Here is a 22,978-nt window from a genome sequence, read left to right as displayed (position 1 = left end):
CAATTTTGCTCAAACTACACTGAAGCTCTATAAAACTTGCACTGAGCAACTAAACCAGATTAATATTCTGCTGGGTACATGAGGCAACCTCCCGTGGGAGTTTCCTTTTTCTTGCAATCCTAATTCAAACAATGTGCTGGTAAGAAACTGAAAAGGTTTCTAAACCTCATTGGCTCATTAACAGTCTTAAAAAAAAAAAAAAAAATGTGAAAAAAATCTTAATGAAATATCTCTTCTCTTGGCACACCACAATTGTGGTGTGTAAATTTATACAGAAATCCAGAAATGAGATTCTTGTCTATTTTTGTTCCTAGTAAATGGCAAGATTCTGGCTAAAAGGGTGAGATGATGCTTTGGGGTGTTGGCTGGATGCAGAACTGAATAAAGGGACAAATTCCACAGGACAATTCCAACCTTCTTCAAAAGCTAGGAAGCCTGAAGCACTGGCTTCCACTGAGTCTGTATTTTGGTTTTGGCTTTTTTTTTTTTTTTTTTTTTTTAACTACTGTGCTTACCCTTTGCAGCATTATGTCAACAAGAAGTCAGACTCGATGATGGTCTCTCTGTGAGTGATTTACATTTCAGCTTATGTCTGAATTTTGAATGTTTGCATGCAGTTAGGTTATACTTTCAAAAACTTTTTTCAAGTGCAATTCAGCTGGAACTATAAGGCACTCCACCTAAAAGAAAAGATGAGTTAACCACAGACATGAAGTAAAATCAGCTGTTCCTGTTAACTCCAGTTCTAAAATAAAGGACATGGTCCACAATATTGCCCATATAAAGTGCTAGGTATTTTAACAGACCTTGTTCCATATTAGGCCCATTTGCCCCAGCCCATAGCAGGCAAAGAATTTTTATCTTTGCATATTAAATAGGTTTGTAATACTGAATGGATACAGGGCATTGCACCTGTTTCTCCTTCGAGTTCAGTCTCTCCAAATTGATTGTTTCAAATACAGAAATACCTGAGAACAATTAAAAACTGTTACAGTTTGTCTACCCCATAATGGGAAGGAAAAGGGACCTATAAACCTTTACCAATAAATAAATCTGGAAACTTCAAAGGGAAACTGAAGTACAAGTGGATAGATTACAGATAATCCAGGTGCTACAGTCACTGAAAATGTGAGGAAATCTGAATGAATGATTAAAAATTGTTCCCAAATATCAAGTTTCTGTCTCAAAAGGGTATCAGGGTATTTTATATTTAGTTTTAGGTAAAAGGAGATCTTTTAGTAGCTGGCAGTCTTTTTTATTGTCAAAGCATCATATCTGCTCTTAAATATATGTTAACATATTTTAAAAAGGTAGCTGATGTATATTGAGAGCAATTACTAAAAGTTAGGGGATAGCTATAAAAAGCTGCCCTTTTATATTTGGATTCAGTAAATGAGTGATCATTCCCTTCTGAAACTCCAGGTTATAAACAGATGAATTTATTAAGAAATATCTTCCCCAAAATGAGATCAGTCCCTTTCAACTATGCACAGACCAGTCAAACCATCACGTCTTGAATTCAAAGGTAGCCTAAGAGCAGTTTTCACACTTGGTAATAAAAAGGGTAATGCACTCATTACTAAGAGGCATGACTGAATTCATTTAAGCTGTGAAACTACTTTTAATGCTATTGGAAGGCCTTTCTCTTTAAAATGAAATTACTTTTTCTGAAGTGTGTAGGGAATTCATTAACTCTAGGATTTCCCAGCATCTCTACCGCTTTTGCTGTTTTGAAATATTATGGAAATAAACTGTATTTTCATCGATTTTTTCCATATCATCAGGGGAATTTATATCATGCTCCTGGCTCAAGATGCTTACGGCTGAGCCATGCAATTATCTCTCTGGTTTCACTGTGTCCTGAAAAGCATCTCTTCAGGGCTTTCTTGATTTGGAAGCAGGTTCAGCACTGGACTTCACACATGGGTTTCACCAGCCCTCCAGACTGCATACAATATACAGCCTGAGCATTCTGTCTTTACTGTCTACTCTTAAGGTAGAAGGGATGACCAGCACAGAAGGTCTGATGAGCTTTACTTTTTCCTAACCCTAAACTGGTGTGTCAGGAAGATGCTCTGTCCCCTAGCTTTTGTTCAGAAGTAAGAATAGGTGGGAAAAGGATCTGATATCAGCATCATCACCTTTCATCCTTCCTTGAAGATAGTCTCAAAAAGAAATCTCTGTTTTTAGAGACTCTCCTGTCCCCAAAGACTACAGTTTCTCTCCTTGCTGGTCTGTTGGTCCATCTGGAGGGAAACTACAGTGCTTTGGTGCTTAAAATACATCAGAAAATACAATATACTTGTAAAACATGAATGAAAATAATTTCTGAATAGGAGAAATTTCAGTAGCAGCAGATCTGTGCTGCTTTCAGAAAGCTAATTGTTTGAAAAGTTGGGCACAAGCATTCCTGTAGCAAAAGTGAGCTGCCCACCATATCTGTGGCTGCTCAGTCACCAAGGTCTGATGCCTTGGTGAGTTCACAGTACAGCTCCTCTCTCCTTGTCTGTTTTGTATTTTCAAAATACAAAAGGCATCTGTGGATTTCAATATTTGTAAAATTGTCTTTTAAGTGTGTGTGTGTGTGTGTGTGTGTGTGTGTGTGTGTGTCTGTAGGGTGGTGGTGAAGGGGAAAGCCAGAGGTGTGGATTTTCCCTCCTTTCTTCTTTTCACATACACAATGAATAACCCTGCACATATCTAGCATCAGCTGATAAGATGTGAGCACATGCCTCTTTCCCACATCTGAGAAAATACACCTCATCTTGGCTCGAATTTGTCAACCTACTCAGACAACCAGTGTCAGAAACCTGGTCTCCAATGACAGGCCCAAAAGGCAAGTTATCCATCTTCTCATCTGTTCAACTCTTTCTGGAGATCCACCTCACATTTAGCATCTCTACTTCAGAACAAAATTCTGACCCTATTTAACCTGTGTTTCAGGGATGAATGTTCTGTGAAGGAGCTGAGCTTTCAACTAGTTTTACTCACCTGTACCAGTTTATTACTCCGTAAACATAGGCTTGTAAGCCAGGGAAAGATGGAGCCCTTAGCACAGGTCTGGTGTTAAAGATGGACATTTTTGCCTCCTAATCACTTTCAAAATGCTATCTCTTCTAGTATAACCTCAGGCATAAAAAAGGAAACATTCATTATGCTAAATCTGAATGTGTTTTTAACATATGTAATTGCCCATTTCCACACACCCATGTCTGAGACTAAATTAATTCATAACACAGTCAGCTTCATTCTTTTTTTTTTCCACTCACATTTTGGTAGAATTCTCATAATTTGTGAGCTGAAAAAGTCTTACGGAAACAGACATCCCCCACACTCCAGAAAATCCTTATTAAAACCTCAATGAAACATTTGATAACTTAAATTAATGTCTAAACCTCTATGGAAAAGCACTACTTTGGATTGTTTTTTCACTAATGAACATTTTTAAAATAAAGAATTCTCATTTCCCTTGGAATGAACAAATGCTCAAGTAAACCAATAGCTCATGCTACATGGCTCTGGTTTTAGATCAGAACATTGCCAAGGTTTTTGGACTGACATCCTCAAAACAGTTCAGTTACTGAACTATTATACTTTTCTTTGGGTATTTGCTTCCTTTTAAAAAATAATAAATCAATGCAAGCAACACTTCCAAGGCATTTGGACATGCTAACTCTTCAGTTTGGTCTATGTGTATAATTTGAGATTCTTGCTTCCACCAAAATCTATCCAAATTATAAATCTCTGCAAGATTTGGGCTAATAGTTATCTGGTGATAAATGTATCTATAAAGTGCAACCAGACCCTGAAAATATTTTTATACAACCTTTAGCAATTTCTGCCTGCAAACACAGCTCACAGTGGATTTGCAATATGACTGAATCCACAAATTCAGATGTGTGAAGGAAAGACTGAGTTTAGATAACAAGCTAGGGAGGGGAAAGAGAGAAAGAAGAGGACCAAAGAGGATTGAGAAAAGACAAAGACCTGAAGGAGGAGCTGAAAGGAAGAATAACAGGGACTTCGGCCAAACACAACAGAAGGAACAAGATAGTAGCAAGAAAGAGAGACTGATGAGGACCTGTGTCAGACCACAGTCTGCAAATTCAAAAAGACTTAACAAAAACACAGAGCTAAGAAAAGACACGAAAAGTTAAGAGTCATACTGAGTACAAATGAGTGCAGTGGCAGCAGCCTGCAAATAGGAAAGGAGCTGCAATAGCAAAGGAATGGGATTAAGCAAAGGTAAACTGGAAGCAGAATGAGAATGCAGAATTCAGCACCCACTATAATTACCACACCAGCATCTGAAATGTTTTCTCTCAGTAAATGTCTGGCAAAAAATTAAAACTTTTTCCTTTTTTTTCTTATTTTCCATTAGCACTGATGGATGAGGCTTCTATTGCCATTAGGTATCCAAGTAGCCCAAACAGGACGGAGATTTGCAGTGGATCTAGTGAAGTTCTTGACAATTTCTGTGGTTAGATACCTTTTTTTTTTTCCCATGGCCCAAAGAACAGAAATCAAAAAAAGGAGGATGATGACTCTGTAGTTACAGAAGATAAACTGTACAAAATGAGACTGTCACTTTTCTCCTACTGCTGTGATCTCCTGTGGTGCGAGGGAAAGTGTTTAAACTTTGCTTTTGCTTTAGTGTCCAATGCTTTGTGTGCTTTTCAGTGTCTGAGTGACTGATTTAAGGCCCTGGAATCTGTTGAGATGGAAGGCTTAGAAGTTACAGCAGGAACAGAAGCTGGCATAAGGTCTAAATATATCAACCATTTTGACAAGACAGCTCCTAAACACTCTAAATTGAACATTCGGACTTTTTTTTTTTTTTTCTATCCAGTTAAAAATCTCTTCCTGGGACTTTAATTTTTTGGTTTTTGTTTTTTTTTTAATTAAGACACCTCTTCCCTTTACTCACAAACATGAAAATGAATTTAATTATGCCTTTGTAAAACATCCATATCCAACAGTAACAAATAGCTCAGAGAACCCCCTGGAGCAGTTAGTATGGACATTGGTGTATAAATACAAATATTTGTAATGCTTTGTAAAAATAGTAACTATACATCAAACTGTCACCAGTTTATTTTCTACAGACTTCTTGTACCTTGTGCCATCTACAGGGGCTCATGAAATTAAAAAAAAAAAAAAAAAAAGTCTTCACAGTTAACATCACAGCTCTAATTAAACTGCTTTTTCCAACAGATCCCAGAATTATGAGAAGGTCATATAAACGCAATCTGCTAAAAAAAGCATTGGGAAGAAATATCCAATGGCAGGTTCAAGTACCTGAGTTTGTGGCAGAACAAGTAACAGCTTCTTTTTGGAATATTTTTCAATTATTTAAAGTTGATATTTCACAGTAAAGTGAAATGTGCCTGCTGGAAGATATAATTTCCTATTAAGGCACATTTTAATGCAACCAACAAGCAAAAAGATCTTATGAAAAAGTCTTCGTAAAAATTAAAACTTACACAGAAGCTTTCAGGTGTGAACAAGATGTAACTATGGCACTCTTCAGATTAGTTTGTCAAATTTTGGACTTGCAGCCAATTTCTGGAAAATCCATACCAGTGAGCCAGCACCCTGAAGTCAGCTCGATTTGTCCAAGAACATCTGAAAAGCTTCCACCTTTAGAAATAAGCTTGGAAAGAATCATCACTTCTAAGTATTTAAGCGTACAGATATTAGCAGAATAATATAGTTCTGTAAAATATAATAAGAATATAGTTCTGTATAATAATAGCCGTAGCACTGGGCGATTGTACCCTGAGCTCAGCCAAAAACTGCAGCTCACAGGCAGGCAGCATGACTGCAAGGTTGTTTGTAAGCTGGAAAATAACCTGAGGTAAGGTACTTTATTAGAAATTATATATATATGATCCCTGCTGCATGTTCTTAGGCAGGGATCCAGAAGAAAAGGCTTAAGGAAAAAGAATTTATCTATATAATAGAGAGAGAGCTGGGAATTTTAAGAGGATCAGTCAGGTGAACAGGAAGTTACCATTTGTTGGAACAGGATTCATGTTGTTTAAAGCAGGCATCAGTATCATATTTGCAGATTCCTTTATGTGAAACTGCAGAACCAGGCAGGAAAAAAATCAGTTATGCTTGATCACATGCAAATTACTTTACAAGGTCCAGATGCTCCCATTTTATAGGGTTTTTTGTAAGGCATGGATGCTTCTGCTTTATATCATTACATTAAGGAATTCCTGGGAGTGCACAGCAAAAGATGCAGTTCTTGTATATAAGCTTAGATACTTAGAACCTGAACAGCAAAGTGAAAGTCACCTATGCTTGTGAAAATAGAATAATGGTAGAAGCTGAGAGGAAATTTTACTGATACAAGGTCATCCGACACAGACAAGCTGGAGAAATACACAAGCATTGGAACTCCCCAAAGACTTGAAAGAGGCATTTTTGTTAATGTGGACTACTAAACATTGCTAGTGGCTTAATCTACTCCTGAAAGCATCTTATCTTTTTTTACAGCACTAATAAGCATTCTGCACATAAAGCCAACACTCCCCTCCAATCAGTACTTTCTTTTAAATTTACTTCTCTCTAAAAGATTATGGCTAGTCTAATTCAATAAATTTAGTTCCAACTTGCAAAAAAACCCCAGAGAAATAGTACTTTTATGAATGGAATTCCCATGCTTGAGCTATTCAAACGTTTTCATGCAGCAGCATTCTCTAAAACATGGAATTTTTTCATGTAGTTAATATCTTCTCTTCCCTTAGCTGATGCCATCTGTTACTTTATTCTCGGTGGTCTGGGGCAAAAAATATGCACTGATGTGTACTGTCATATATATGATGCTGCTACAGACTAAGACCATCCAGGTGGATGGAAATAAGTGACTGGATTAAATGGGAGATGAAGACCTATTGTAGCACTCTGAGCTCCCTGGTTAGAAGACAAGGGGAAGGGTCTGAGTACTCTATGGTTCCTGAATCTGTAAGGGTCTAGAAATATTGACTTCAGCAAATTACTACTATGTTTGGGGGGTTTTTTAAAGTCATGTTACTATATTCAAACTATGCAGATTTCCATAAAGCAGAGAAACAAATGAACAACCTTCTACCACCCAATATGGATTAAAAAAATAGAGTTCAGAGGAAAAAGAGCACCAAAGCAAAAATAGACAAGAGATGCCACGGCTAATGGGAGGAATGACACCCAAAGAGATATTTAGATAGTTATTTATTCTATAAAGTTGTAGTGCTACACCTCTACTGGCGACTAACCATGTCTGGTGTTAAAATTAACATGATTTGAGAAGCAGAAGGAATTTGTCAAGGTATTTGTCAAGGTCAATGGTTAATTACTCACAAGTCTGATACTTATGCAGGACACTAGAAGCTTCCCCTTTTCCTCCAAACAGCCACTAATTGTTCCTCCAGCAGACCACAAGCACCCCATTGGAAGGGTTACCATTCCCTCATGAAGAAGGGCAATTGCTCCCTCTTTTCCCTCCTACTCTAACCTACACTGAAACATCGTCTCAGGAACAGCACACTGCAATTTTGTTATATACCACTCCAGTCCTGTGAACTCTACAGCTTCTTTAAGATCAGTGTAAGAAGTAAGGGTTTCCTAAAGACTCGACCCGCTCACCCTTTGCCACAGTGCACCTGGGCAGGGTTTATCAGTTAAAAAGTTTTGAGTCTGTTCACTTGAAGGGTCTATTAAGGAAGGCAGAAGTCCTCTCAGTCTTAAAATCAAATTTCAAACAGTAGCTTATGTATGAAAGTATCTGATTCATAGTTCCTGTCAGGCCTATCATAACGAGTTAAACATGTTTTTAAAAAATAATCATCAACAACTGCTCTGTCAAAAAACAAAACAAAACAAAACCTCTACCAATAGAGATATTCAAAGACCACAAACTGAATACACATTTTTTTTAAAAATAATTTTACATATTTGCATAGAAAACACACTCATATACTCATATTAAACACATTCAGACCTCATTAGGTAGACAAAAGATGAGCATAGGGACCTACAATAACAGCCTTGTATAACATTAAGAGGCAGAGATGTAATAGTCAGGAGACTTTCAAGAACAAATATTAACTTCATAGTTTGATAGATGAACCATAACTGTATTAAGAGTAAAAAAGAGTTCTTCTCATACTATTACTAGTGGATTAAGAGAGAAGAATAAATTAGAAATTGCTAATTATGTCAATTCCATGAGTATGTTTGCACATTTGAAAACTTCAGGCACTAGAAAACGCCGCTGAACCAATTAAATCTTCCAGAGATTAAAGTATGCTTATCTGGTGTGTACTTTTTCACAGCAGTTCTTACCAGGCTCAAGTTTACTTTGCTCTTGACCAGGCAATCTACCAGCTGTAGCAGCAGGAACAAGCATCCTTCAGCAGCAATTTGTCTTGGTAGCAGCAATTTGATTCGGCTTCCACGTCATGTCCTAGAGTTACTTTACAGCCTTTTACAACACAGCAGAGAACCCTTCCCCTCCATCGTAGGGCTGTGTTGTTGAGGTTTGTGTGCTGGGTTTAGTGGTTTTTTTGTTGTTGTTGTTTATTTGGGGTTTTTTTTGGCTACATACCTTCTTCCCAAAACATGATATGACTGCCAAGGAAGCCAACTTTCACTTCTCAACAGCCATATAGTCCTGATTTAAAAATAAATACATGGGAGGTCCCATGTTTTAAAAAAGGTCATGAAGGTGATAAATTTTAAAAGCAAGGGAACTTTGAGCAAGTAAAAACTTTAGAATAGCTCTATTAAAATTGAAACGATCATCATGCATGGTTATTTTTACACAATTTCTTTTAATTTTTATTCAATAAACAGCTGTTACTAGAAAAAATATCGAAAAAAAAAGTTAATGGGAAAAGAAATAGAGGAGCTGGACTTTGTGATATTTCTAAAATGTGAAATATTGGGACTAGCAATGCAAACAGATATAAAGTTAAAATTATTTTAACACTGACAGTGATATCTGAAAGGCTCAGCTCCTGGCAACATGTGATTAAAAGAATGAATGGCTTTTTTCTTGCAAGTTTTAATTTGGGGCAAGTAGACTGTGAGAAGCAGTGGAGGGGGGGAAGAGGACAACAATTTTTTTTTTGCCTCTTCATGGCCAACAGTCAGTAGAGATAACAGTATTATACTCCTAGATTGACAGTTTTAAGGAGCTGAGAAAAATGGAACAAGAGACATGACATGAGAAAAAAATAAGCAAGAGCTTTGTATACCCATGAAGTAAAAAGGCTGGAAAAACCTGAAAAATTGAAAACTAATGCATCTGTTGACAAGTAGTAAAGGATCTTCCAGTGATCTGTGTTCTTCACTATTCTGCGTACAGCTCTGATTTCTGTACCAGATTCCCTATTACCTTCATGTCATGGTTCCCAGCCCTGACTTCATCAGAGTCTTTCACAGGCATCAACCAGAGAAAACATCCTTTTAAGAAGTGTGCTCCCCTGGATGAAGGCTCCTGGTGTGTACAACAAACAAAGCCTGTAAATCTGCATGCCAATAAAAGCTGTTATGTTTTCTTAGGTCTCTGCAGGGCTCTAAATGACAGTAGCACCATGTACTGAATCTGATTTAGAAGTCTGTCACATCCTTATCCACCCACTTATTCAGCTGAAAGATATTTTGACGTTTTAATAAGAACAATACTATCAGAAACAAGAAACTTTAAGATTACTATTTTTATGACGTTGTAATAAAAAGAGGATGCTATATTTGATGGTAGGATTATACTGAAAGGGTTGTAAAACCCAAAATGTCCTACAGGCCAGTAAAGTAGTGTGAGCTCCTAGCAGCTGTCAACCCTATAGGGAAACACAGGGCAATATGGGCAGAATGACTTCAGTGACTTAGTTCCTATTTAAGAACAGGGCTCTCTGGACAGATCCAGCAGCTGATGACTGAATAGTCCACTGAAAGCAACCCACAGCAATAAAGTCCAGGATGAAAGCCTGAAGCAGACCCTGCATAGTTTCATGCAGGGCTCTTGCAGATACATAACAGCAGCCTTTCCAAAAGTGATCCATTACAATTTACATATATGCTGCTCCCTGGAATATGGCTGGGGAACCAGCTCAAGGGAATGAATTGACCTCTGTAACAGGACACCATGAAGCCTGCTCTTTATTCCCAACAAAATGGCCCAGTACAGGGTTGAGAGGAAGTTATCTTCTGTATGCTACACAGGTAACAGACTTAAATAACATATATGACTAATGGAAAGAATATCACGCAAAAAAAAAGCCTGAACTTTCTATAGATGAACCCAGGTGACCCTAAATTTAAACCTAACAGCCTACCTGATATTACCTGAAACCAATAATCCCACTCAAAAATACAACATAGGTGCAAGCATGCTTCAAATCATTATGCAAAAGGATTAAATAGCCAAGTTGAGAGTTTTACCACTTTTTTTGCCTCATTAAGTGAATGATTATGTACCTGGCTGTGCAGGCATGCACAGGCTGGGTGCTGTTTCTACAAGGATGGCAACAATCAGTGGGACTTGGTAGAGTATTCTGAGTTTCTGACAGAGTAACAGCAAGAACTGTAAAATCTGCAAAGTGAACATCAAAGACAGTGGAACTCTGGGTTTTTCAGGGGGTGGTATACTATAAAATCCAAAAGTGCAATTGTAGAACTAAGTAGATAAAATCCAATGTATTAGCACTACAATGTTGAAGGAAAGTAACAGAATGAAACCTCAAGTTTAGCACAGTGGCAAAGCTCGTGATATGCCAGTTTACAACATGATGTATTATCCAATAAGTAATAAATGGCAACCTATACATATACCTCCCTGAGTTGCCTGAGGCTGACACTTCCAAAAGTAACATATTTTATCTAGAGCATCCACTGCTTTATGGTGGGGAAATCAAGTATTAACTGTTTTCTCAAAATCTGACCTTTTTTATGGTGGTCATGGGAGAACTCAGAGCAGAAGCACATAAAATAGCCTCTCAGATCTGAAAAAATATACTCAGATAAGAAATAAAATGGCACTACATCATAGCTTTTACTCATCTTACTTTTGGTGGCATCACTGTAAAGGATTGTTTAAGTTTCAACCTTTAATTTTCACTAAACTTAAAGTTCCCTTTCAAATCCCCATCCAGCACCACCAACTAACAAGTGTATACTGTTAATTCAGTCAGATGAAGCACAGACCAATGTCTGGACACAATAATAATAATCTAGAATAATCACAAAGTGTTGACTGGTCTTCACATTTCTCACACTCCCAACTGTGATGCTGTGCATTTTAAGGGCAACCTGCATTTTGAGCAAAATAAAAAAATACACCCCCCAAAAAAACCCAAAACCCACCACCTAACACAAACCAGCATTCATACAGATCCACAGATGTGCTCTATATAAATTTTTTTACATTGCCTTCTGTGGTGATTTTGCAGTCAGAAGGTCACTATGGAGGAAACCTATTCATTTTGTAAACTTCACACCATCCCACTAAACTGCAGATATTATTTTTAGTTCTCCCTAGCATCAAGCAGACAGGGAATCCGAGGCACAGTGCCAGGATGTAAACCCACTCCTTCTCAGCTGGATTTAATCACATTGCCTCGCTCCCAACTCTGCTACCATGTTTAGGTCAGCAAATTTCCTCAAGGATAAATCTGAATACATGCACACATATGCCATGGATAATCTGGGTGTGTTCCTTCATGAATAATTCAGATAAAAATATGATGTGCTGGTCTTACTGAAAGGCTCACTTGATTTGCTCTTTTGGCAAGGTTTGCTCAAAAAAAAAAAAGTAGTGCTGAAGAGTAGCCAACATCTTGCCTCTATTTATAATGCAGTTAGTTTACAGAAAAAGTGGATCCTCTTCAGAGACTGTTTTGTAACTGCTCAAGCTGCACAGAAAATTAAGAGACTCTTCACTGAGTATCACAACAAAGTCAGGCCAGAAGTGTTTTCTACAGAAGTGATACTTGTTTGAAAATTATTTACAATCTCCATAAATAAGGAAGTCTTGTTTACAAATGCTACAGGAAGAGCAGCATTTTTCATAGAAAGCTCTCCTATCACATGCTATGGGATTTGCACAACAAAGCAATGCTTCAGCATCCTAAATCATGTTTTGGGTGGTTGTTTCTTTTTTTGTGGGGGAAGTTGGTTTGGGGTTTTTTGTGGGATTGTTGTTGGTTTTGTGTTTTTTTTTTTAACATACAGTTACAATAGCTTGTTTGGCAATTTGTATCCTAAACTCTTAGATTGCCAGCAAAGAACCACTACACTGAGGGTAGTTTGGTATTTACTTCCATTGCCAAGTATGGCAGGAGGTCATACACACAAATCACTTCTCTTTCTGATCTGCACACTAGCAGCAATTAGTTTTTCCTCCTTAGGCTAGCAAAGCCATGAGTTTGCAGGCTATGGCAGAGCTGGGGCAGGCTGGAATCTCAGAGCTTTGTGTGTCTGCTGCAGTTCACCACGAGCATCAACCTGAAGGTCATACACCAGCTTTTGGCACAGGGTGTAGCTGGAGAGCTGGAGTTTATGTGCTGCTTTGTTTCTACCCTTCCAGCTGAGCAGTACTAAAGAAAGTAACTGGTTCCTCTCTGGCAAACACAGATCTGTTAAATATGTACTACCCTACTTCTATTTTTATTTAGAAATCCTACCGTAAGCTGATCAAGCCAAAGCAAGAAATAAACTATGAGAAGGCATATAAAAATAAGCTTCAGCAAGTTAGCATTGCATGTCCCAGTCTGTTACTGGATATTTACTCAAGTTAAAAAATACTCAAGAATCCACAGACCACTGACTACTCCCAAACGTTCCTGGGACGTTGTTTTTTTTTTTGTTTTTTTTTTTTTAAATGAACATAACAGGAAACCCATGTCAGTGTCACAGAGTACATGAAATATATTTAACATCAGCATCCTAAAAAAAAAATATTTGTTAATCTTGGGAGGAATAACAAAATCATAAACAGTCTGGAAGGCATTGATTGCTATGCCCCTAAGGATAATGTTCACAGAATCATAGAATGGTTTGAGTTTGAAGGGACCTTAAAAGTCATCCAGTTCCAAGCCCCCTGCATGGGCAGGGACACCTCCCACCAGACCAGGTTGCTCAAGGCCCCATCCAACCTGGCCTTGAACAATTCCAGGGAGAGGGCATCCACAGCTTCCTTGGGCAACCTGTGCCAGTGTCTCACCACCCTCAAATTAAAGAATTTCTTCCTAATGACTAAACTAAACCTCTGCTCTTCAAGTTTGAAACCATTTCCCCTTGTCCTCTCACTACACCCATGTAAAAATCCCTACCCCAGCTTTCTTGTAGGTCCCCTTCAGATATTGGAAGGTTGCTATAAGGTTACTTTAGAGCCTCCTCTTTTCCACGCTGAACAACCCCTTGCTCAACAACAATATTCTGACTTCCTACATGTTTTTCAGTGCATCAAGGATCTCTAAAGAGCACTGTGCAGATCTACACACTCTTGCCATGAAAAGTAATTAAATAACCCCAATTGCTTTAGCAGAGCAAGCTGCTGGTTTAAGTTTATTAACATGCAAAAATGAACTTCACAACTGAAGTACACTTTTAAGTCAGATGTAATGGAAGGAGGAAAACCACAGAGTAAGGGATGGTAGAGTTGGGAAAAAGCCACACTTCAGTGGTATTTGGTTTGGTTTATCTTATCTAATAGCTTCTATAAGTCTTTTACACAGGCTTTGAACAAGGGTCTTTCTCATGTTTGCATTTTACAATAATGTAATCCTTCATTAAAAAGTCACATGCCCAATACTGTAAAATCCCACCCATCTTGAGCGAGTCCAGAGATGTAAAACAAGAAAAACCTCATACATACGGACCTTACAAAATTCCAGATGAGATAATTTGTAAAATCCTACCTAATTCTGAAGAGATAAAAGGATAAAAAAGGAAATTATGGACTCCATGAGAAAGCAACCTGATCTGAGCAGAGATGAAGACAACTCACTACCACACGTAACCTCTGAAGTTGGGAAATATGGTTTAATAGATAGAACTTATCCAAAGCACTAAGCAGAATGCCTAAAAGGCACTGGGAAAGCATTTAAATATATACTGCATACCTATATTGTGTGTGTGTGTATATATACACAAACAATTTTTTGTAGTATTCAGTTGAAATATTTTGCCTCTCTTAAAAAGGACCCAAACTGAAGAGAACTGTTAACACATCCATGTAACTGCTTAGTAGCTCATGACATCTTTCAGAAGCTCTGACATAAAAATAAAATTTATGACATGTTATACATGTTCTTACTATATGCCAACTACCCTGGCTGAATAGTCTTCATAATATGATAGCCTTTGAAGCACACATTGCAGGGTTTTTTTCAGTTATCTTAAGTAACCAAAACCACTTTGAAGGACAGAAAAGCCAGGTTTAAGCACTGCAGCTGAAGCCAACACACAGAATTTCACCTTGGGAAGGTGAAATGCTATCTAGTGGCCTCACTGCTGCTACAGCTTCCCTTCTGTGCCCAGAGAGGGTTTGCTCAGGGAACAGCAGAAATCCCAGCGGCACCAGAAGAAAACCTTCTCATTGGAAGTCCTAATTCCCTGCAGCAGGGAGGGGAATGACTAAGCAGCAGTGTCTTAAGAGAGGGATGGCTTCACTGGAACCAGCAGGATGGATCCCTGTTTATTTCAGGGGGTTTGGCTGCTGCGAATGGGCAGAGGTGAGTGAGGGAGTGCAGCTTCAGACCATGGTAGTTTTGTGCTGGTTAAGCATGACTGTGTTCTGAGTGAAGACTTCACTGGATTTTTCAAGATACCCAGCTAGCTTTTATAAAAACATGCAAATTAAAATTCTTATATGGGCTACAAATGATGAACCCTTCGAGGCAACTCTATGTGCTTTTATTTGCCTTTTGTTTGTTTGTTTTTTAATGTCCTTTCCTTGTAGTCCTAAATATACTACTAGAACTAATCCCCTACAGCACTAACAGGCTAACCCCCCAGCCAAGAATTTCCAGGGTCTTTTCAGATCTTCAGGACTGCCAAGAATGATTACTTTCCCACCTCACTCATCTACCAATTGTCACCTAATTGAAACACCTGAAAAAAGAAAAAAAAAAAAAAAACAAACAAAAAAACATAAAATCATGTTCATGGATGAAAACATGCATTTCCAAAACTGATGCACATTCTCTGTGCCCAAAACAGATCACATAAACAGGAGGTCACAGTTCATGCATCATCCTGGGGCAATCACTTGCAAACTTAGTTTTCCCTTCACCCTCAAACATTCAGTGTTGTCTATTTAAACTTTGAAGGCCCCTTCAGGGCAGATGCAGTTTTTAGTGACATGATGATCACACAGTATCTTGCAATACCAATGCTCTGCTTTATTTTAGAACCCATGTTATTGCATTTGGTCTTGATATACCTACCTATCTGTGTCAGAATACAAGGTCACAGATATTGTATTACAGAATAGTCTACACAGAACAGAAAAAGCACAGATCCTGTTAATAAATTAAGTTACTTCGTTGTCTTAAGTTTGCTTTCTATCTACTCTCAAACACCACATTATTTAATATACTGAGACTTTCAGTAGGTCTGGTCTTTTAACTCAAGTCCATATCCTTGTGGTCTCTCAGAAGAGTGTAGAACTTGAAGGTAGACAATGCCACAGTCCACATATTTCAATAATAAAAGCCACATGGAAATAACTTTTTTTTTTCTCTGAACTTTAATTAGTAGCTGAAACCACAAAGGAAATAAAACCAGGTGGCAGAGGACAGCTGGTGCCATGAGGAGACCGTGCCAACACTGCTGAAAATTCTGCATGGCCTACAGCCTAGACAGCAATCTCTGTGGCTGGCTCAAAAATTCATCATGGTGTTCACCACTTCACCTCTGAGAAACACAAAAGGCTCAGGAAATTCCAGACAAACAGGGAAGACATATGGAAGAGATGCATGGAAGGGTGAGCTGTGAACATCAAATACTACAGCAAATTCTAGAAAAGAGTAGACATTGGCAGGAGTCTGTCACACTACTGCTCTGCAACGGCTCTTTAGAAATTGAATCATTTAGAAACTGTACCACATTCACTTTTGTAAACATTACCTTCAAGCATCTTGGTCTGAGATTTTTACCATCCCTAAAAATCAGACTCTTTCTGTTGCCAAGAGGGAGAGCAGAAGCTAGCCAAACCTTTTGAAAGTCAGTTTTCTATTTAATTATTTTTAAAAAGGAACTGTCTCAACATTTGAATAACAGAACAAAAAAAATGTAGAAACAGATAATAAGGAGAGAGAGCTTTGAGTTGGTGTACACAGATGCATACAAGCTCATTTAAATAAAATAGCCTTATTTGATCACTGTATTGCCTACAGCCACTCTCAGTGAGTTCACATAATTTCCTATATTACTCATTCTATATTTGATGTTGCCTTGCTGAAAACAGAGTCCTACTTCATGTCACATCTACTCCCCCAGTAAGGGGTGGTTTTCCCCAAAACTGCAAAAGGGAAAATGAATTAATTCTTTCTACAAACAGAGCAGATAAGATTATTTTAAACAAACATTTCCTCTCCTAAATATTAATAAGGGAGAAAAAGGTTACATATCACCATCCATTCAGAAAAAACTAACAATTTTAATGTTTATAGGATTTCTTGTGTTCAGGACCTGGGAGAAAAATACCATGGACAGGAAGTTCAAAACTGGAACTTAAAGAAAGCTTTACAAGCCTAAAACGAGAAGTGTCATTTTCAGAAGGTCATTTTCAGAAAAAGTGCAGAATCTATCATTAAGAAAAACAAAACCAAAACTTTAATCTCTCAACTGTAAGTTCCATTTCCTAAATATTAAAGTCAGATGCTTTAAAAAGTCAAACAACTGAACAAACAAAAGAACAAAAAGCAAACAAAAACACAAAACAAACAAAACAACCCCCAACAAAAAAAAGAGTGCAAGATTTTTCATCTGAGGCTGTACTGTTCATGCAGGCTGGAGATAATGAGGCTGCTCACTGAGCAATTCTGCATTCATTGCAAGCCTTTAGCATCCAGCCTTTGTTTTGAGTTATTGCTTTTCAGTTTGTCACCCCATGAAAGAAATTCTGACCCACACAAATTTAGAGAAAATTTTCTTTTGGTCTCTCCAAGGCTTGTTTTCTTGATTAAAACTGAGACAACCTATCTTTCTGATGAAAATTCTTTTCAATCACAGCGCACTCAAGTCAATCTAACAACCAAACTGTGCATCTTTCCCATTTCCTGAAGAATCCTTCAAAACCCAGAGCCTGTCTTCTTTCTCGTGTTTGTTATACCTACTCAAAACACATCTTATCAGATGACTCAACCTGTGCAGCATTTTAATATGAACTATGACAATGCTGTATGTATGTATTTAATATGCCAAGAATTTCCTAGCATTCAGCCTGTGCTCCCGTGTCACAAAAAAAAATCAAAGCACAGGAAAAACATGAATGTAAAGTTCATGAACTTTCTTCTCCGGCCATTTCTAACTTTACACTTTTCAATAAGAAGCCTTAGAGAATGTGGTATTACAGCATAAAAGCCTCCTTTGGATAGCTAAATTGAAAGACTTTGTCCTGATGCTTGTTTTCCAGAATAAATCGTCTTGTGGCCCAACAGACAATTAACACACTCTTGCAATAGACAAATGTTTCTGACTTTTAGCCTGTGCAGCAATCTGGGTTACAAGCAGGCTGCCTCCGGCTGTTGTCTCCAGCCCTCTACCTCTCCAGCTCTTATCACAGCTCTACTTGGTCAGCAAAATGCCCCATTATTCCTGCTTCCCCTTGAGACAGCCTTGTCCCCCTGGCATGTGGTTGCAGGAGGACGCTGCAGCTGTATCACACACATAAGAGCTGAACCATACTGAGGTCTGTGCACCAGAATGTTTTTCTTTCACAGCCACCTTGGATTAGCTTTGAAACCTCAGCAATCAGCTTGGATCGTTGCTTTTAAGGTTTCTAAAAGAAATACAGAACGCATCAAGTAAGCTCTTGCTTCACTCAGAGGAGCCAACTATCTTCACTAACAACCAATTATAGTATAATTAGACTTAGGATCCCAGCTCAGGTTAAAAAAAAAAATATCTCTAAAAACAGGCTTATTCATGTTTCAAGAGGAAAATGTGAAGTCTAGCCCAGCAAAATCCTTTTTTTTTTTTTTTTTTTAAATGCAGAAAGAAACCAGACCATAAACTTCTCCCCTAGAGAACAGAGAACTCAAGGCAATTGTCAAACATCATCAATTCATTTCACACAATTAAAATCTGGTTTATAGTATAAAAATCACTATTTTATGGTAAAAAAACTTGAAGCTGAGCTTGAAAACACGAATCAAAAAGGCTTTTGTGGGTGGCTGGGAGAAGGGTATGCTTGCTCTTTTTAACAGAAGAGTTTATAAATAAGTAATAAATCTATTCCCTGGGGTTGTGAAGAAAAGCTGACAAATATAAAATGAGACAATGCTGTCATCTGATGCCTACAGACTCCATGCATCCTAAATAATTCTCAAATGACCACAGTACAAACCTAAAAAATCTCTGGCTGCTATTCAGAAGCTACAAGTTAGCACCAAACAGATAACCACCCTCCATCCACTTCATCTGGCTGCTGCTTTGAAAAGTTCTGAGGAATGGCAAACACTATAGTAATTCTGAAGGGGAAAAAAAAAAAAAAAGTCCAAAAACTTCTGTTCCCATCCTCACTAGTCAAATGGCCCCAGAATTTCTGACTCCCCTTACATTTAAAGCATAAAAGAGACTCATTCTACTGAAAGTATCTTAGGACCCACCCCCATGCCAACAGCTGAGCTCTGGGTTTGATACTGTGCCCAAGTACAGAATAGGATTTGATCCACTGGCTCCTACTTTGCAGCTTTGCAGGCTTTCCAATAAAACATGAAGGTGTTTTTTACTGTCTCGTTTTTCTCCAGCTGCAGCAAATAACATTAAAAGATGTTATCTTCCTGCCTGATGCTAACAGAGCACACACTACACTGGCTTTTTACTGGTCATCTGCTAAAGAAAGTGCAAGGACTGGCAAAAAGTAATGGGTTTTTTTCTGTGAATAGCAAACTCTTTTGTAGTCACAGTGAACACGTGTGCACCTAGACACTGTGCAACACCACTGGCAGACAAAGCAACAGGCTTCAAGCCAAAATTCTCATTCTCACCTACATTGTTTTTTGAATTACTGCACCAGCACTCACGTGTCGGCAGTCAGTCATTATCCTCTCACTTTCATAATTCACAACCTCCCCTAAAAATTATGACAAGCTGTCTTCTAACTCAAAGACCACAGGACAAATCCTGCACTCTTCATTCCAGATTGACTTTGCATACTGCTGAACTTAGTATGGCCAAGATGGGTAACACCACAGCTTTGCAGTCATCTTTGAGTAGTCTGGAGGCACTATAAGCATTGAAAAGGTTATCCCACCCTTCCCCTTCTCGGGCACTCACTGCTGCCTTGTGCTTCCAGCCTACCTCTCTTGATGTAAACGGTATTAAGGATGCACAATACAGCAATTGAGGGAAGTGGTTTGGAACCAAACCAGCAAAGGTAGTGGAAAATCGAGTTTAATACCAGTCAATTCCCTGCTCCTGTTCACTGTGTGGTAGCATGAACAGTCATGCTGCAATGAGGATAAAGCTGAGTAGGAGGAATGAGAGGTCGAGGCTTGAAGAGGAGAGGATCACTCCTCTCAGCAGTGGTGCCAACTTAGGCTGGCTGGAAGTGAGTATGGCCCATGATGGAAAATGAGGTCGTCTTAAAATAACAGCTGTGAAAAATACTTTCTAAGCTAATATACACCACTAAGCTCACATAACCAATATTGAAACAGGAGCACATACTTGATTGTGAAAGTGTGCAAGAATAGCACCTATTTTCTAGCAAACAATTAAGAGCTTCAGAAGCAGATTTTCAGAGCTAGCAACCTGCAGCTTGATTTCATCCGCTCAGGACTAGGCTTAAGCACAGATAAACTGCTACAGACCTGAAGGGACTTAGCCAACCAAGCCTCAATAACTGGTAACAAAACTCAGGAGGGGAAAAAAATTCCACCTTCTCCTTTTGATACCTGAAAGAAACTTGCCTGTTAAGTCAGATATTTGTGAACCACATCACTGGCTATGCATCTACTACCCTCGCTGTAGTTTGCCTGAAAATCACGTGCTGAGCAACCCTTGTGCAAGGCGCTTATTCTTTATTAAAAGATAAGAAAGCTAAATAAATTTTTGCCAAATGAAATTTAGACTGCATTGTCAGAACACGATAACAGGATAGAAGGTTATAAAAGGGAACTTGCTCATAGTATTAATGTTCTTCAATGGAAGGCTTTACCTAAAGTATCAATTTGATTTAATTCCATGCACATAAGGACATCCTCCACGAGGAAAGAAGGGAAGATACATGGATTACAGGTTTAGTCAGAAACACCCTCCCAAATGTACATGTTTTGCATGTCCACAAGAGTAATCGGGATCCACTATCTTATGAAATGAGACTGTCTGTTACAGAGTCATGGTACCAGAAAAAGCCCTATCCCCACAAAAAAATCTGGCATCTTCTGCCAGCAGCAGGAACTTCAGTTACCTTCAGTCCATATGGTCAGATTCCTAAAAGGACATTTTGGCTCCTGCCTGGCCTGATACAATCCCCTGTTTCATGCTCTTCCTGCATGCTCTCTCCTGGCAGAGTGCAACAGCAGCAGAAGCTGCCAATGAGTTAAGTGTAGTTACCTCCACCTAGGATACCACCTGTCCTACCTTGGATGATGGCTCAAGCCATAGCTATGCATGCAATCTAAATCTGTCACATGTTATTTCTGGCAGTATGTTGGCTCAAATAAAAATTAACACACTAAGAACTTTACAGTTGTTTTCTTAATATTTCCTACCTTCCTCACTGAAAAACACAAACACTACCGCCCCTTCCCCCCAAAAAAGACAATCCAAACCACAACAAAAAGAAACTCAGGCAATTGTTCAGTAGATCTAATGAGTCAGCTAAGCAGTTTCAGTGAAGTCCAGTGTTTATAACTGTGCCTGTTTATCCTCCATATGCATCTGTGAAAACAGGGGGGAAGGTGTCTTAACTTACTCAAGGGAAGGGATTACCATTGAAAGTCCTTTCTCTTGCTGTCACCATACTAAATAAAGGCTCTACTCATCAAACCACCATCTCTCACGTACTCCAAACAGGGAGGAGAAAGAAGTCTGGTGCACATTTGATGCATAAGCCAAAGGCTGTTAAAGAGTCAGGAAAATAGTGTCTTTCTGTTGGCTCTTTTTTTCCAGTTGGCACTTTATCAACAATGTCTCCACCCAAACCTAGGGTTGTTTGTGGCACTACCGAGTGTGCCTGAGCACGGCCAGGTGTCCTTAGCATGACCCGTAAGCAAAATACGGCCTGCTGGTTTCCACATCACCGGAGGTGGGGGCGTGGGGGAAATGCGGGTCTCTAGAGCCCTGAAAACCCCGTCCTGGCTACTCGGTTCCAACCGAGTGTGACACAAATTCTGCGTTTTGCTCACACAGAAAAACCTGTGCGTGCCACCGAGCTGCTGCGGGACGTGAGGCGGCTGCAGGGAGGAGGGAACGGGGAGAAATAATGGGATTGCATCTCCCAGCGCACCCGCGTTCCGCAGAGGTCGGTACCCCCGTGAGCCGCGGACTCGGGATAGGGGGCGGCACAGCACCCCACTGCCATGGGGATTCTGTGGGAGTTTCCCCTCCCCACCCCCCTTTCTGCGGATCCCGAGGGCGCTGCAGCCGCCCCATCAGCTCGGCGCGATGCAGCCCCGGGACGGCTGCCCCCAGGAGAGCCCAGAGGGCACGGGCAGTCCCGGGTGGTCTCCCCATACACCCCGGGGGTAGATGTGTGGGCGAAGGGTGGAGGAGGGGGCAAAGCCGCCTTGCCCCGTCGGAGCACGCTCCGGTGCTGTCGGGCGAGGGGGTAAGAAGCAAAGCGGGGGTTGGGGAGGGAATCCCGGGAGACGCCCCCTCCCTCTGCCCCCGCCGCCACTCGCCTGGTTGGGGTCGGTGGCCCGGAAGACGTGGCAGGCCACGGGGGAGTCAGGGTTGTCAGGCTGCGCCTTGATCAGGTAGGCGAAGTAGGTGAGGTCGTGGCTATTGTGGACGAAGCGGGTGATGTGCTGCGCCTTGTGCTCGAAGATGAAGACGGTGGACGCGGGGCTGGCGGGGCCGGAGCCAGAGCCGGAGCCAGTGGGCCGGCCGGGGCTGGCGGGTCCGGCGGGCACGCAGCGCAGCGTGGGCGAGCCCAGCAGCAGCAGCACCTCTCGGGCCGGCACCCCGCTGCCCAGGGCGCTTGCGGGCTCCAGCCGCTGCCCGCGCCGGCGGATCTCAGCCATCAGCCAGGGCAGCATGGGCAGCGTGGTCCGCCTGTCCAGGCACGACCAACCCACGTACCACAGCCTGAAGCGCTTCTCCCCCGCCGGGGCCGGCTGCGGTTCGGGCTCCGGCTCCAGAGGGTGGGAGAGCGACTCGCCCTCCTCTCGCTTCTCCATGGCGGGTCCCTCGGGCGGGGGGCGCGGCGCTTGGTGGCCGCTTCTCCCGGCGCCAGGTGCAGCCGGCGGGGCCTGGGCTCGGTCGGGGCCGCCGCTAAATGCGCATCCCGCGGGCACGTCCAGAGGAGCGCAGCCGCCTCCTCTTGCCTGCCGGCGCGGGGTCAGCCTTTGGGGAGGGGAAGGACGACCGAGTCACCCCCGCCTACCGCCTCCCTCCTCCTCCTCCTCCTCCTCCTTCTCAACGCCCCGGGGAGGAGCGCAGAAGCTACGCCCCGAACGGTCTCCGAGGCCCGGCCACCCTCGGCCGAGGGGTGGGACGGTACCGCCCCGGCTTCCAAACCAAAATACGACGTGGCCTGAGCTCTGCCAGGTGCTGCCGACCCGTCCCAGCGGCCCCGCGATGGGAAGGGGAAGAA

At 40.7% G+C, this 22,978-nt stretch overlaps 1 protein-coding gene across 2 annotated transcripts in view; it reads right to left on the bottom strand.

The window, feature by feature from the left end:
- Positions 1-22,584, bottom strand: part of TBC1D4 (TBC1 domain family member 4) — a 107,597-nt gene extending 85,013 nt beyond the window's left edge. For both annotated transcript variants that reach the window (XM_030445204.1, XM_030445213.1), the window contains exon 1: positions 22,065-22,584. In XM_030445204.1, coding sequence (XP_030301064.1) covers positions 22,065-22,562 — 498 coding nt within the window. In that variant the 5' untranslated portion in view covers positions 22,563-22,584. The remainder of the gene's footprint in view (positions 1-22,064) is intronic.
- Between the last annotated feature and the right edge of the window lie 394 nt (positions 22,585-22,978).

The sequence above is a fragment of the Calypte anna genome, chromosome 1 (assembly GCF_003957555.1).
Source record: "Calypte anna isolate BGI_N300 chromosome 1, bCalAnn1_v1.p, whole genome shotgun sequence".
In the NCBI taxonomy this organism is placed as follows: domain Eukaryota; kingdom Metazoa; phylum Chordata; class Aves; order Apodiformes; family Trochilidae; genus Calypte; species Calypte anna.
The sequence above is the reverse complement of the archived record's forward strand: the minus strand, read 5'-3'. Positions and strand labels throughout refer to the sequence as shown.